The following is a 17,184-nucleotide window of genomic DNA, read 5'->3' as shown; positions in this document are numbered from 1 at the left end:
GGGGGAGAAGGGCGGGGGCGCGCCGCTGCGCGGGGCCGCGCGCCGGCCGGGATGGGGGGAACCGAGGGGCGCGGGGCGCGCTCAGGGGTGCGCGTGTGCGACTATGAGTGAGCGCTACCCGTTATAGCAAAGCAGGGACCCAGCTCCCGCTGCCCCCCGCGGACACACACACACCCGCACCCAGCCCTGCGCACGCCGGCTGTGTGCACACGCACCCTCTGCGTACAGATGCCCCCACGCAGCCCCGTGCGCACCCACAGCCACCCTGCGTACTCACAAATACACACATCGTGCCTTGCACACACCCCGTACCTGCACACTCAGCATGCACACACCCCCACGCACACACATTGCATGTGCACACACAGGCATACACACTGCAGAAGCACACGTGCGCACACACCCAGCTTCCCCACCCCCCCCCCCCCCCCCCCCAGCATCACACCCAGCCCTGCTGCCACCCCTGCTCCCCACACCTGGGTGCCAGCTGTGAGGGGCAACAGGGTGGTCCCTATGGGACCGGGTGACCCCAGGGCCACCATCCCAACCCCACACCCTCCCCAGAAGCAGATGCCCCGCAGCCATGGGGGCAGCTGTGCCCTGTGCATGTGCCCAGGGATACACCCACCACTGGCCACCCCACCCCCCCTGCTGAAGCAGAACTTGTTTAAGAAAAGCAAGCCCTTGGAATAAAAATAGCACTGTATTTTCACAGCTGTGGGAGATGCTCCACCACCACACTTGACCCACGGCTGCACTGGCTCCAGCCACGGTGCTTCCTGGGGAGATCCGGTCACTAAAGCAGCAGCAGCATGGGTGGGCAAGGAGCAGACCACACTTGTGGGCAGAGGCTCTTGCTTGGCTGTAGCAAGGCAATAGGGTGCAGAAAGCCTGGGGGGCAGCCAGCACAGACCAGATGGGCTGGGGGGCATGTGGAAAAAAACACCTTTGGGGGGGAAAAAGCTGAGAGTAAGCGCAGGCAGCCTACCTGTTCCTGGCTGGGCCAGGGAACAGAAAGGGTAGTGGCAGTCCAGGGGCACCTACACACTGACCACCAGGATGGGGAGGGGTTGGAGGGCCAGGATGCCTGGGAAGCCTTGCAGTAGGGTCCTGTAGGTGCTGAAGGGAATGACGAGGGAAAAAACAAGCATCCTGAGCCCCATGGCAGGCTTGCCAAAACCCTTCTGCAGAAACCCCCGTGTTGTGGCAAGCGGGAACCTGCTGTAGAGCACCAGGGGTAGTAGCTGCACTGCAGCAACTCTCACACCCGCCTCCACCTCCTCCTGGCCTGCCAGCCTCTGGGTTTCTCTTCAGGCTTATTGGAGATTTTGCAGAGAAAATCCCCAGTAAGCCAGAGGAAACATTTGCTTTGTGTTTTTTAACTAGAAGACTGCCGTCTTGGGAGGGGGGCTTGGTGCTCGGTGCTCTCCAGCAACAGCAGGTCTTGGCCGGAGGGCAGCCCTTTGCAGCAAGCCCTGAGGACACAGGCACCTTCCTGCTCCAGCCAGCAAGTGTGCTCTGAATTAAAGAAATGCCAATGGTTGGTGTACACAGAAAAAGCAAAGGCCAAGATCTAAGGCCAGGTCCTAAGATGTGGTTGCTACTCTGAGGGAAGTCTGGATGGCAAACAGCCTCCAGTCCCCAGCCCCCGGGGGGGAGAGGCTGCAGGCAAAGCCCCAGGCCAGGCTGCTCCCAGAGCAGCTTTGATTTGATGTTGCAGCACCCTGGCAGGGCCAGGTTTGGAGGGTACCACATAGCTAGAAGCAGCAAGCCCAGGCAGGGCTGCCTTCATGACCATCCTTCAAAACCCACCCTGCAAAGCCTGCATCACAAAGCCCACCTTGAGCTGAGAAAGGGCTCATTTTTCCTGCACAGCGAAAAGGAAACAAAAAACCTACCCAGTTTCAAAATGAAAGCAGGAAATCCTTTTTGCCTGTATGCAAATAGTCAGACAAGCATTTTGTCATGTGTTTACTCTCCAGCTGTGCCTTCCCCCCAGCTTCCCCTTCTTTCCCTGCCTGTTCTCCACATGCTTCTCCTTTGCGGATGCTGCAGAGTCTGCTGTAGCTTTTGTCCCTGGCAGGCAGCAAGCGCAGAAGGACCTGGTCCCCATCCTCCCCGTGCACAGCCCCTTGCCAGCATCGACTGCACCCACCCCAGCCAAGGCATAGCCCCTGTGTGACAGGTTACATCTCCTCAATGCTGCAGTGCTTTGCAAACCCCGGGGTCTTTGTCTGGGCACAAAGCCACCACAGTGGCCATGCAGGCAGGGGAAGGGAAGCTCCCCCTTCCTCGAGCCAGCCACCGCCAGCCACAGCCACACAGGCCCCACCTATACAAACCACAGCCAGAGCAGCCTTAAAGCCAACCCTCTGTATTTCCAGCAGGCAAGGTGTGGGGCTACTGCTGGGAGATTTTAAAATCCATCTTGCACAAAGAACAAGAAAGGAGCTTATATCCCAGCAAGAGCTTTTTTCCCCCTGACAAATTTGCAAAGCCTCCTGTAACCACACAACCTGCTTCTTTCTCATGTGTTTTGGTATTTCTGCTTTCAATAATTTATAACAAAAGAACTGAGACATCAACAGATAGGGGGAAAGAGAAAACAGCCCTGACCCAAAGTAGAAAAGAACAACTGCCAGCCATTTTAGATGAGTTTTAAATCTCCCACAGAACAAGGCTGTCAGGGCTTAGATACAGCCTTGCTGATGACCATTTCCAGGAACGCTTTATTCTCTTCTACAGGAAGGAGGCAGGAGGTTTTCTCTATCTGATCAGACAGGTCTTTTCAGCCTCCTACCTGCAGGAACAGGCAGGGCACCACTGCAGCCAGCCAGGACCCGAGACCCCTTCAGCCATTGCTGCCTGGCTGTGAGCCAGTCCCCCTACTCCACAGGGCCAGAGTTTACTTTTTCCTGCTCATTTTTAACCCCAGCCTCCTGCCATGACCCTTTCCTTCCACCAGGGCAGGAGTAGAGAACCCCAGGAAGACAGCCAGCACACTTGAGCTGCTGTCTTACACCAGGGCTCATTCCTCCTGTGGATTTTGCTGCTCCTTGCAGTTTAGAGAAGGGCTTTGTTAACCCTTACTACTTTCTCATTGCCCAACAGCAGCAAGGCACACTGCTGCTTTCTCTAGATCACAGAAACACCAACTCTAGGAGATGAGAAATCATCTGTACACTAATAAAGCAAAGGGATAAGCAGCAGGAAGGAGCTGCTAGAGAGAGCAATTTGAGATGTGTCTCATCTCGCTCCAAACAGCAGACAAGTCCTGCCGCCTGCAAGGCACAAATAGTAAGCCTGGCTTTCACAGTGGCTTAAGGCATCCCCACCCTGCGCACTAGCTTCAGCTACCCAGGCAGGTGAGCTGGACTAAAATGCAGGACTTCCGATTGATATGTTCCCTTCTGCTGCTGCTTTTACAGCAGGCAGCAGACATGAGACAGCTACTGGCACCAGTATCAGCATCTGCACACGCGCAGCCATGCTCCACCTGTGTCTGTGGCACAACAAGCTGCTGTAGCTCTGTCCAGCTCTTCCAGCTCTCAAACTACAAAAGCAAAAGTTACTCACTTGGGATTTTCTCACAGGGAAGTAATGACTTGCTTTCTATGGTATTTCTTCAGCAGCTGTGAAAGAAGCCTGAGAAGACACCACACAATTCACCTCCAGAGCACCCTGCATGCTCTGTGCTCACTCCAGCAGCTCTCCAGGACAGGCTGGAGAATCACCTCCACTACGGCAGGTAGCTCAAGATAGCACAAATGCTTCACAGCATGGCTGATGCTGCTGGAGCTGAACTTGCCTGGGCTAAGGGATGAGCATCCCTGCATCACCCCTAAACTTGGAGGGCATTGGAGGAACTTGGCTCTCTGCCATTCACACCTCAGGGGCTGGTTTCATCACAGCCCAAGCTGCAGTGAAGGCAAGCCCAAGCCACCCTTCCCATGGCTGCCTGGTACTACATACATGACTGTCCTGGACAGGGAGAAGAGTGCTTTAATTCTACATGCACATGTTAAAAGCAGCCATACTTGCTCTAATAGCACAACAGCCACTTCTAGCCAGTCAGTCACAACCTGCCTACAAATAGGTTTAGTAATTAGAAAGGTTTTTTTTAATTTAGGGAAAACTTTGGTAAAGTGTCCAGCCCTTCTGATCTGAAGGAGGTTTCCAGAGCAGGAGAGCTTTACCTCCTTGGGACAGTTCTCATACCCTGTGTATCACCCATCCTTTTAAGAGCTACAATGCTGTCATACAGCATTTTAAGTCTGTGCCCTCTCCCACTCCAACCCCCAGGTTTTATTAAAGTAACTAAGAAAACAGTATATTTTGCTACACACCAGTAGCAATGGTCACTTTTGTACAAATTTCTGGCTGTAAAGCTCATGTTCTGTTTCTTCTCTAAGGAAGGTGAAGTCTGCTACATCACCCTGACAAGACCCACATCACCGCCCCTATCTGAGGGCAAAAAAATATACAGTTCACTTATTCATTGACCAGTACTGAAATATGTTTTAACAGATGAATAACAGTAGTGATCCTCAGCAAAAGTCTACCTGAGGTCATGGTCATGTTTCCTGAAGCAATGTTCAGTCTAGGCCTGGAAGTCTATTGTAAGGCTAAAGACCTTTCTCTAGACCTGCCATCTCATCCTTCTGACCTCATTTATACTTTCCCCATCTACAATACACAATGAGAAAGGATCACGGTTTAGTTAGAACAAGTGCTTCTCAGGACATAATCCTGCTGTCTGATCGTTAGCTTTGTGCAAGATACTTACCAATTCTTCATTCATACTTGCTAAACTATTCAGGTTTTCCCCTACCTGAACATTATGTGAACAGATCTGCTCAGATACATAATTGAACAGTCCAAGAGAAACTGCACTACCACCACTAACAATTAAGTCTAGGAAATCAGATACAGACAAAATCCACTACCCACTAAGAGAAGTAGCTTGGTCCCAAGCTTTTTCTTCCATGCAATGTGAGCACAGCCAAGCTGAACCTCCCAGTCAGCGCCGCTGCAAGAGGGTTAAAAAAGATGACCTTCCAAGGTCCCTTCCAAATAACAGTACTCCATAATCTACCTTGCAAGTGACCCAATTCAGAAGATGCACATCACCTTTGTAAGGTTTTTAGAAGCATTGATAGGCAGAGGCCATGTTTTTTAAATAAAAGTTTAATTCCTTCATCAGGTCTTAAGTTTAAACACAAATGCTGCTGAAAATCCTCACACCGCTGCTCCGATGTCCTGGCTCTTGGCTCTCAGGGCATTGGCAGCGTGGCAGCAGGGGCTCCAATACAGGAGGCAGGAATCAGACTCTCTGTAGAGCTCAGTGCAGGATGCAAAGCAAAGAAGCAAGAGATACACACTTTCCAGACAAACACCAATTCTTACACAAAAAGAAAAACCCTACACTGTAATAGAAGTGTTAACATTGCCACAGGACAGGAGTTCTAGGAAGGGAGAGAAGTCTTCAGTAAAAGGCACAACTAAAAAAGTACTTCCCTAGATCTTAACCAAGTCTTTCAGTTAGTTCCACTTATACCCCAGACCCTAGCCTCTCAAAGCCATGCTGATTACTTTAGCAAGTAATTTCAAGTTCCTTCTGTTCCCTTTTTTCCCTTCCTCCAGCTCAAAAACAAATAAGAGGAGTGCTTATAAAAACCAGAGCATAAAACAGCTCGGTATATAACCCAGTAAGAGTCCAGGAGAGACAGTTTACCTTACGATTGTCTGGTACAGTTACTAAATATTCAAGTTTCAGATGATACTTATTACATCCGGGAGCCTCAGCCAGCTCTCGTTTTGGTATTTTTCTTTCAGGCACTTTGCTGCCTGTCAGGTTGGTGTTAGATCTACAGTTTTCCCAGTACTATGTATCACCAGCCTCTTCAACCCATTGCTGTAAGCACTCATTAGCAGCATCAGACCCACACCAAGGGCTTCTTCAGGTTTTGTAGTCCTGCAGCCTCCTATGCTCCTTGGTTTAAGATCTTTTGCAAGGAGCAACACTTTCAAGGCAAGGCAGACAGCAACCAGGACAAGCAGCCAGAATGTGTCAGTAACTTACAAGACAACAGGATTGCTGGCAATGAGAGGCTAAGACAGCTGGACACAAAGCTGTTGCATATTAGGTCACCCCAGCATCTGAGCAGGCACTTGCTAGATGCAACAACCAAGCTACTATGGAATAGAGAGGCTCAGTTTACTAGCGTACCGGTAAAAAAAGGATCAAGGATTCACACAGCAAGTCAAGGTGCAGCTATAGTACATGACAGCAGTCCTCTAATCACTAGCAAGGCTAACAGTAAGCTGCAAAATTGAGGAACTGGTTTTAGCCTACACTAGAAACTAAAGCACACAACCACCATGAGTCCTCTGCACAAGAGGGAGAAGAATGCTTGTCCAGGATGCACCTTCACCATTAAGTTAACACAGCAAGGCAGTACAGCACAGACTATGCTCTTACCTTCACTTTGCTGTGTAGCATGCTAAAGGGCGTTTAATTTCATCAATAATTAAGATGAATTCAAGTTTGCAAGCTACACTGATCTCTTTTCATGGGAGGAAGCTGTAGCAGAACCACCTCCCAGGTGTCCCCCAGAGCTTCACCTAGGGTCAAGCTTGGCCAAGATACAAGCCTTCCCCATCACTCTTCAAGGGCTTCTGTCAGGTATAGAGTGGTAAGACAGCCAGCAGTCTCTCAGGCTCTTGCTGTAGATCCAGATCAACATGTCCTAGGGAGCTCTACTTTCCAAACAATTTAGGGTGCACATGCCAGATCATCTAAACCTGCCCACAGACAAACCCTCTCCCCCCCACCTCAAAATAATTGTGGAAATTAGCCATGTGTCAGTCCTGCTCTCCACAGATCTGCAGAATTGAGTCAATACTACCGATAAGACCCAATGCACAGGGTTGCTGGTGGGGTTGGAGTGTTACAGAGATAAGCTTCCCCCCGCCAGCCTCCCAGTGTTGGGATCAGAGCCAGTAAGCTTGACTTAAGCAGGAGGAGCTGTGGAGAACTGCACTGGAACAAGCAGAGTCTTCTACTGAACTTTATAACAAGCTGAACAACTTTTGGTTTTAAAAAAAGCCATACAAGCAGCAGCTGGTATCTGTTGTTATAAAGGGACATGGCTGAATAGGTAGGAAACAGATTCCCCATTATGAGTCCTCCTGATGGCCTCCGCAAGGATCATTGAGATGTCAATCACCTAGAGGGGAAGAAAGATGCATCAGCATCACTGAGAAAAGACATTAAGCCTGGAAGAACAGCTGGTAAGTTAGGAAGAACTTAAAGAGTAAACTCATCACCCAAATTTATAACATGCCAGATGCAGACAAGTGACTTCTACACAGGATTGGGATTTAATTACATATAATTCTCAAGATATTCTACATATAGCACTACAAGAATTATTTCACTGTTGATCTTTGTCAGGATGACAGACTACTGTCACCTTTCTTTGCTGACACTCCCTAAGCTCAGTCTGTTTATCCTAAGACCGACTTATTCACTTTGTGTAGGTTGCAGAGAAGTTAGGGGAGTCTAAATCAAGATCAGATCACTTCCCTTGAGTCATGAGGCTTTACCATCACTGCCAGCAGTCTAAGAAACATGAAGCTACTGTGCTGCAGCTCAGCTCCCAGTCACTGTGCTGGCTCCACCTGGTGGGGTAATCCAGTTAACAGAAGGGAAAAAAATCAAGTCTCAGTTAAACTGTAGCTCTGAACCCCAGCAGCAAAAGCATTTCGATATATGTAGTCTCAGTAAGAAGCACCGTGTTCATGGTGCGTTAAGCAAACTAAGTGAAATCCATATTTAACATTTTCTTTCTTCTGAATAGTTTGCCTCCTAAGGAAGGAAAGAAAAAAACTTAAGAGCTGTAGAGCAGACAGAGCATGACACTTATGACAAATCCTTTAGTTCTGTATTTCTCAACACTGAACGTCAGATGTTAGTGTAAGAGAGTGAGGTGTTAAGTGAGAGCCTGAAAAACTACTCCACTGCAATCTTTGGCTACAGCTATTTACATACTGATTACCAGTTTAACATTTTGCCTACATTAACTGTAGTGTGGAGCTTGGAAAGAAGTTGAAGCATCAGGCATCTTTTGGATGTGCTCAGCTGCAGGAATATCATCCATAAGTGTTGAAAAAGATGCAACCCAATAGCAGTTTGCAATCAGCTTTAACTTACTTCCAAAAGCAGCTTAAAATTCAGGGCAGCTTCAACCAGTTGAGCTTCCTTTTCACCAGAACCCCAGTACTGGGGAACCTGCTACACTTACGACACAGTACTAGCCAAGTCTTAGCAGTGGCATTCACTTTCCAGAACTTCTCCAAATGCCTGCGTCCTATATGTCTGTGCTGTGAAGCTAGTATTTAGGATGTCCTTGGCTGTGTGTATGCTATAGCAGTACGTGAAGCTTCTGATGGACCTATTATGCCTGAATGCTCAGATAAAGCTGCAACTTCCAGCTGTCCATTAACACAGGAAATCCTCAAGTTCTGCCTAGCTTAAGTTGTACAGCCAATTTTTTTTCTTCCAGGAAAGTCAGCCTCAGCTTGGGAAAAAAATGCCACGGTACTTTTCCTAAATGGAAAACCCAAGACATGGAGTGAGCATCAAGAGACCAGGTTTTAGCTTTCATGTGGATGGCAAAGTTTTTTTGTTTATCTTTGGGAAGTATCTGAACATTGTACTGTGGAGCTGTGTCAACTGCTCTTAGTCAAACCAGCAAGACATGTCTGTGGGACAAGACTGCACTCCCTCTCCAGCTTACTTGCACTGCTGTTATGACCAGACATGAAGCATTCACTTTCCCCAGGCCAGGCCTACTTTGCTTCACAAAAGGAAGGGACACTCTGCTTAAAGGGCTGGGCATTAGGTGATAGATACACAAGTGAAGCTGGCATTATCAACTTCAGAAGTTCCTATCTACTTCTGCTTCAGTATTACATGTCATCAGCATATCACTCCTCCAAAGCGTACAGATACAACTGCTTGCTTATATCATGGCCCCATTAGATCAGTGATCTGATCTAGGTAAAACAAGCCCTGAAAAAAATTTACTTAAATGAACTGTTTAAGATGAGCTGGATTAGAAGCTGCATTTTATCAGTGTAACAGATCTGTTATCCCACAGCAAGAGGAACAAGAGAATTAGTCAACACTGCCACTGATTCCAGTACCAATGAAGCTGCTGTAAGCACTAGACAGTATTATGGGGTTTTCCCACCAACAGGGGGACAGACAAGTGCTACCACCCCCCAGGAGTGACAGAAGAGAAAGTAGATGCTCACCTGGATTTTAGGACACTGCTTCATCTTGTCCTCCTGGGGTATTGTGTTTGTGACTACAACTGCCTCAAAACAGGCATTATTGATCCGAGAAATTGCTGGCCCAGAAAAGATCCCGTGAGTTAAGATGGCATAAACTTTGGTGGCTCCAGCTGACACAAGCCTACAAGGGGGGGAAAAAAAAAAGGAGAAGAATGAGAAATTCTTAGCAAGTATTAACTGACATTAGTGCAGGGCACATGGTAAGCATGAAAGGAAACCATACCATATGCTTAGGGGACAGGCTACCTTTGATTCCCCCCTCCAGCCCACTATTGATGTGGGGGAAGAAAACAGTTTAACAAGTACCATAAAATCCACCACAGGCAAAGTATACATTGAAAAAAAATACTGTTCTTAGCCCTGGGACATTTGGACTAGACCACACAAATCACCTTCCGTGATTTTTGCCAACACAAGGTAGCAGATATTTAATACTGAGTGTTGCATATGCTGGCGTTTCTAATGTAGAAGGCTTGAAAGATATCAAAGCTTGAAAAGCTTACTTCTAATAGAAATTCAGATGTATGACCATAAGTTGATGGACCAGACAGCACTTAGTTCTACCTAGCATAGTCAGTGATGGTCTAGCGGAAGACATACTTTCAACACAAGCATTTTTCAAATAAAAGACACTATGGGCTTCTAGCTATTCCCACTGTGAGAACTTTAACTAGGCTTTTTACTTATTATGTAGGACATAAGATAGATTATCAAGAAAATGTATGTTACTTTATGAAACTTGACATGCAAATAATCTGATTAACTCATTACATAGTGTTCACTAACAATAGGTTTCTGATTTAGGAAAGAATCAGTCAGCCCTACTCACTTGTCCGCAGCATGACAGATGGTACCACATGTGTCTGCCATATCATCTACCAGAATGGCCACTCTGTCTTTCACATCACCCACCAGCACCATGCGATCCACTTCATTGGCCTTCTTGCGCTCCTTGTGAATGAGGGCGAAGTCTACATTCAATCGATCTGCAATGGAGGTCACTCTGAAGAAAGAACAGTTTCCAAACAACATTTAACTCCACACAACAGCTTCAATCAAATCTCTTAAAGCTATTAAGCACAAACTGCCACTGCAGTAAGAGAAGCTGTCACCACATCTGTTACTGCTCCCAAGCAATTAATAGAAGACACTCTGCCACCTTAGTTTCCCTTCAAGCAGTTAAAGTACAATCTCTGATCTAATCTCTCCCAATGACAGCAACTAGATTAAGATAAAACAGTCTTTCATCTGGACCACTGTAAATTAATTTGCATTTAAAGCTCAAAACAAACCTTAACCAGCAAGTTTGGCAAACCTGAAGTGATCAGAATGCTTGGGAAGTTGTCATCTTTATAACACTACACTGGAAAGGCTTAAGTTGTGCTATGACAGGGATCTACTTGCACTCATATAAGCATTCAATTGTCATGCATACAAGTGCTGGCACAAGGACAGTGGCAGGAATACACATCCAAGATGCAAGTCCACCACCTCACATTTACTTTGGTTAAAGTGACCACAGAACAACCTTACTAGAGGGACCTAAACTTAATATTGATACTGATGAGTAAAGAGTTTAAAAGCATTAAGAGTGAGAAGGAACAAAATACACATGCCCCTAAGAAATTCTACACTTGAGATGAGTAGACTCCTAGCCTCAGTAGGTCAGACTCATCACCCTGGGAGTCCTACACAAGATTAGTAAATAGTTTAGTTAAATAAAGTATTTAGTTCTGCAGTATCTCCATAAAATATTGCACCAACTAAGGTCGACACATTCAGTTTAAGTGGCTTTTGAAGAGGTTTTTTCAAGAGTCAGATTATAGCTGGCTGACTTGGCATTTCATATACTGCATTATGCATCAAGCTACAGAAGTAGCTGAATATACAAAAGGTCTTGTCCAATACATGGGCCACAACAAAGCTACAGGAAGACATACAGCAACCTACAGCAGTAGCAGCGCTTGGCTGTTTGTAACAGATAGCTTAAAACGCTCTAAAGTATGTGAATCAGATCAGCACGCACCAACTTTTTGGTGCGACAGTCCTGGATTAAAGAATACATCTGCATCCCTTTGCTGTTCACATGTAGCCCTTATACAGAAGCATCAAGGAACAGCCTAGTTTCTCCTAATAAGCACCTGAGAACATTCTGAACTGCCCACAAACTAGCATATTTATCTGCAGAAAGATGGGAGATTGTCAGATTCAAGTAGAAACGTGCTATAACATATGCTGCTGCTTTTTAGAAACGAACTATCTTCCTTGCCCTCAGGGAAGAGGAAGAACAGCAGCAGGCTTAATTTCCAGTTAGATATTCAAATCAAGAGTAATAAAGTAAGAAAATGCCTCAATAGACTAAGCTTAATACTGCAAAGAAAACAGCCTGGATAAAAACGTATCATTAACCAGCAGCAGTAACCTCATCTTGGCATAGGGGTATGAGCTACATGATTCCCTCCTTCAACCTGCATAATTACCCTTCTATAAAAAAATTGGTTTAGTCCAAGGATGTAGTAACTGTGCAATTCCTACTTATGCAGCTGTGATTCTAGAAGCTATTTAATTCTCCACATAGCCCAAGAAATCTTCTAAACATTCCCCAGGAAGAATATCTGACCACTCTTCACTAGCTGTCACAGACTGTCTTACAGAAGGCAGGCTGGCAGAGGGAACATGTCTTAGGAATAAGGTCACAAGCACTCTCAGGAATTCAAGTAGATATAGAAGAAGCACCTCAAGCTAGCTGTCTGACAGCTTACCTCTTGGCTCCACCAGCATCTGGTGAAACAATGGTACAGTTCTTCCACTCTGCAATATTCTCTTTGATCCATTTCAGTACAGCAGGCTCAGCATATAAGTTATCAACAGGGATATCAAAAAAACCCTGCAAGGAAGACGACAGGAACAGATGTAGCTGAAGGTCACATTCCCAAAACAGTTGGAGGAAGCCTTCTATATGATCAGGCATGCAGCCACCGCCTTTCCACAACTTTCAGCTTTCCTTTCTACTTCCCTTAATGCAAGGGCAGTAGCCTTTGGGATACACAGAACAGTAATGTAAGAAGCCTTCAGAGCCAGAAACAGTTTAGCAGCATAACTAACACTTTACATCTGACATGTCCACAACATGGAACTAGTTCTATTCTAAGGGGGTGCAGAAACCCAGCATCAAACGCACTCATTTTCAGAGCAGCTAGCTGCCTGTTTACGAAGTCAGTCTTTAAAGCTCATTACCTACACTGTTTGCATCTACAGGAAACATATGAAAAAGGTTTGAGTAACATTTGTTTTTAAACTAACACAGCTGCTTCCACAACATTACACTGACCCAGCAGACTCCTCCAGGTAAACCTCAAAGGTCACAAAAAGCCAGAAGTTAATCCTGGACAGGGAGTAATAGCCAGGAGAGTGGGGGCAGTGACTCTAGAGGAATGCTTCAAAGTATAGGGGTAACAGACCTTTCCTACCATCATTCCTTCTGTGCTCAGCAACCCAGCAACTGCAAGAACCAGGCTGAAACCAGCCAGATGCTGGAAGCTTATATGCACAAACCCCATTATTCAATTGAATGTCACCATTGTTGCTGGTAAAAGGTAAACCCTATGGCACACAGCACAACTCCAAGGCTCTTAGGGAAGAGGCATACCCCCTTGGGCTCTGTTCTTTTATTTCATGACCTTTCTGAAAGCTTCCCCCCCCCTAGATTTTTTGTTCCATCTGAGACAAAGTATTTCTGGGCAAATTATACTGGAAGAAATTATACTGCAGTGCGAACAGCTGCATTTTCAACTATTAAAATGACAGCCAGCCTACCTACTTCACCAGGCAATAGATATCTTACCCTTCTGGATTCAAAGTGTTTGTTTGCAGCAATACAATAGATATCCTCCTCTCTGCCACACCCCTCTCAGTTGTACTGAGTTGGTTTCTTGGTCTCAGAGCACTTGCTCAAGGTGGAAAGAGACAAGACTGATAATTTAACAGCTTGCTGTCCCTCCTCTCCCTGGTATATGCTCTTGCCACTCCTCTTACACAGTTTTGGTCAAGATTTTAATTGCTCCGTGTGACTATTCTGTTCACTAAGCCAGCAAAACCCATGAATAATTTTCAATTCACAAGCAGCTTGGGAGAGAACCAAAGCCAACTTATTTGGAGGGGTGGTACTAAATGGATACAAGTGAGATTGTCCACCTTGACAGCAGCAAGCTATCAGATCACTGTCATGGTCAACTGAACCCTCACAAGCAGCAGTGCCAGTACACCTGGAGACAGAGCTAACCTCAGGGCAGCAGTATTACCAGCCACTGTGTCAAACAGCACTGCTCACCTCTCCCTGATAATTCAGTAAATATCAGAAAGCTCTAGTCAATATTTAAGAACACACTTGATAAAGCCATTCTCCATCTCAAATTCCTCAAAGGACCAGTTAAGAATATACAGTGTCACTGTGTGGCAATAAAGTTGCACGGATCATTTACTAGCCCAACATTCATTTACACAGGACTCATTATGCTTAGTCTGATCAAGAACAGCTATAATTTAATTTACAGATGAACCTGTTACCCATGTCCCCATCCTCTTCTGACTGATTCTACAACTCCCTTCCAGTTCCCAAGACCTTATCACTGCTGTGTCTAAAAAAAGCAGATCACTGGAAAGCCTGCAAGGCAGTAAAGAGGCTCAGATTAGAGCAGGTAAGTACTTCCCTGATTTTAGCTCCTACCTGAATCTGAGATGCATGCAGGTCCATGGTGATTATATGATCTGCACCTGCCACAGACAGCATGTTTGCAACCAGCTTGGCAGAGATTGGAGCTCGACTCTAGTACAGGAAAAAACAGTATTTAAGACAAGTTCAACTCCATCAAGATGTCAGTCTTCCACTTCTAGGCAATGATTCACAAGCAGTTACTAAAGGGAGTACTCATTAACATTGCATCTTTTCATCAACTGGTGATTACAGCTTGGTGTATTTTCAAGAACTAGATCTTTACGAAAAGATGAATTTGCAGTCTGATGCCCTGAGGTTTAAAGAAATTAAACTAAGTTTTATCTTCTCCTCTACATATTCAACTTCATCTAATCCCTATCCAGCAGTCAGGACTTTCAAGGTGCGCATTCATCTTCCCAGCAGAAACCTTTACCACATCCCTTACCTTGTCCTTTTTGTCCTGCCGAGCATAAGGGAAGCAGGGTATGACAGCTGTGACTCTGCTGGCTGAGGCAATCTTACAGGCATTTATCATGATAAGGAGCTCCATCAGATTGTCATTGATTTCACCACAGCCACTCTGCACAATGTAGACATCCTCCCCGCGTACACTCTCACCTATTTCCACACTGGGAACAGATGAGGAAAGGAGAGTTGTATCCAAATACAAATTAAAACACAGCCATTACATATGCCTGCAGAGCAACCAATGGATTGCATTCCCAAGGGTCTGTGGGTGACAGTGTCATATAACCAAGGGTGTTGAGCAGGAACAGTGTTGCTTATTTGCTCAGTAACGATTTCACATCGCTCACTAATCAAATTTAATGGTTCAGTCAGTAAGGCTAAAAGCGCTCAGCCCATATGCTCGATCTCAACACAAGCTGAGCATGTAAACACCACAAGAATAGACCTTGTTCCCCCTGAATCAGAAGTACAACCACCTCAGCTAAAAGCCGTAAGTGTACAAAGGAAGCAAGGATGATGGCCAGTCAGCAAAGAAAGCCGAGCCAAACTTCTACCAGAAGCTATGCTGCAGCCTATTATGAGATTTAGAGTCATAACAGCTATTCACTGGCTTGAACAGAGAAGCCCTCCAGCATTTCACTTTGGAAAGGCTTTTGGGGTTAATTTCCTCCTGGATGTAATGCACACTAATCCCTGCTGATGAAGGGACTGAATACAAGCCAAAGGTCCTGTTTGCCAGCAGCAAACTGCCAGCTTCAGCACGTGTATCAAGACACCTGCACCAGAGGCAGAGTTGGAAAGAAGGCAGTAGTAGTCTTAGGTTTGAGGTTTCATACAGGCAGTGCTGCATAAGACCTTTTGTAGGAACAGATTAACTACTAAGTACTTCCAACATTTCAGTTTAGAGAAGCCTGCCACAGATTTGGAAGTAATCAGAAGTCACTCTACTGAGGACAAAGCTCTTCCATGGTTTCTTTCTTCTTGCACTGGAGATGCTCACCCACTCTGCAGACTGCTGCCACATCAAACTCTAGGAACAAGTAGACAGACAATCACCCAACCTACTCCTAATGGCTTCACTTATAGAGCACCTTAGGGTAGATTTCCAATTTTAATATTTCATTCTCTGATCTTCCTCCCCTCTTCATGTTTTTGATGACCACTAGGTATTTATAGTCTTACTGCTCAATATTCATCAGCAAACTGCTGTCATCTTTATTGCACGCTGACTTACAGCATATACCAATCTCTCATGAAGAATTTCAGCCAGCATGAGAACTTCCTGCTAAGCAAGTGCCTGAATTAACAGTAGTTAGCACAGAAGTGTCATCTCCAACTGTACTTACTAACAGTCTAGTATTAAGCTGATTCATGACATTTATTGTACAAAAGTATCAATGAACTACTCTGTTAAAACAATCTTACTTTTTCTGGGAAGCATCTGCTGTCAGTTTATTAGGGTAAATAAGATGTCTATTAGGTCTTAAAGTCACATTACCTGTTGACATAAGAACCTGCTGGCTGGCCAACTGGATGGATAAGAGCAGTTAATAAAGAGCAATGAGAACAGTGCAATGGCTGTAAATCAGACTCTCTTTACAACTCTCCTCTACAACTCTTTGTACCACCTCTGAAGTTTTCAGTTACAATCAATACTCATGCAATAGAAACATAATATTCTACACCATGTGTACATCCTGGATTCTCCTGGAAAAAATTACTGTCTCCAGAAGAAAGGAGTGGGTTGGAGCAATCATTCAAGGGTCTTTGTATTATACTGTGTGGTGTATACATGCTTAGCGTACTTCTCTAAAGCAATCTTTAAGAGCTCCAAATAGTTTTTAGCCTCTCCTTTCTTTTAGTGTCTTCAAGTAGAATGGCAGCAAGACTTATAAAGCATAGACACAGAAAACAAAATGAATCTTAGGTTTCAGAGCTTGGGGGGGAACACAGACTGCATGACTGCAACTGCATGATGGGCTGCAAGGCGGTGTCAGCCTCTGATCCTTCCTGAATAATTTTATCAATACCTTTTTAAGACTCTGATGCTCTTCAGAGTAGTTTAAAGGCATCGGCTACACCCTAAGCACAAAACTGTCAAGCCTCAAGTAATCACAGTCTAGACTAAGCATGGAAGAGGCTAATCAATGTGGATGAAACCCCAGAGGGTGCATTCCCATCAGCTCCTAGCTTTTGGGGTGGTGGGGGCAGGGTCCGGCTGGCGAATTCTGCCGCTCCAACCTGTCATAGCGGCCAGGTGACACAAAGCCTTTCCTCCACATGTAGGAGCACTGCACCCCCCAAGGTGCAGTGAAAACATTAAAACCGCCTGTGGGAAGCACAGCACACCACGGCACAGCCCGCATGGGAAACAGACGCTTCTCAGCGGAGGCCGCTAGAGGCATTGCCGGGGCCGCGCAGCCGCCCAGCACATGGCTCCCCACCGCCGGGAGCTCTCTAGTGAGCACCACAGCCCCGGCCTCTCCCTATACGAAAGCCCACCCCCCCGGGGCTCCACCACTCCCCGGGATGTCACGCTTTACCGGGCCCGTTGTTTCCGCTCCCTCTCGCCCAGCACTCGGTAAACCCCGGCTCGGCGGCACGATCACCATGCTGCCCCACGCGTTGCTCCACAGAAGAGG

At 46.1% G+C, this 17,184-nt stretch overlaps 1 protein-coding gene across 1 annotated transcript; it reads right to left on the bottom strand.

Annotated features, from left to right (window-relative positions):
• Positions 1-5,169: 5,169 nt before the first annotated feature.
• Positions 5,170-17,178, bottom strand: LOC103904777 (ribose-phosphate pyrophosphokinase 1). The gene is made up of 7 exons (XM_009286286.2): positions 17,086-17,178; positions 14,520-14,703; positions 14,087-14,185; positions 12,123-12,247; positions 10,190-10,363; positions 9,322-9,481; positions 5,170-7,229 (listed from the first exon to the last, which is right to left on the bottom strand). Exons 2-7 carry the CDS (start codon positions 14,622-14,624, stop codon positions 7,137-7,139), a joined length of 756 nt encoding a protein of 251 aa, XP_009284561.1. The 5' UTR covers positions 14,625-14,703; positions 17,086-17,178; the 3' UTR covers positions 5,170-7,136.
• Between the last annotated feature and the right edge of the window lie 6 nt (positions 17,179-17,184).

Source organism: Aptenodytes forsteri, unplaced genomic scaffold, assembly GCF_000699145.1.
Source record: "Aptenodytes forsteri isolate BGI_AS27 unplaced genomic scaffold, ASM69914v1 Scaffold888, whole genome shotgun sequence".
Classification (NCBI taxonomy): domain Eukaryota; kingdom Metazoa; phylum Chordata; class Aves; order Sphenisciformes; family Spheniscidae; genus Aptenodytes; species Aptenodytes forsteri.
This window is presented reverse-complemented; position numbering and strand designations above follow the sequence as displayed.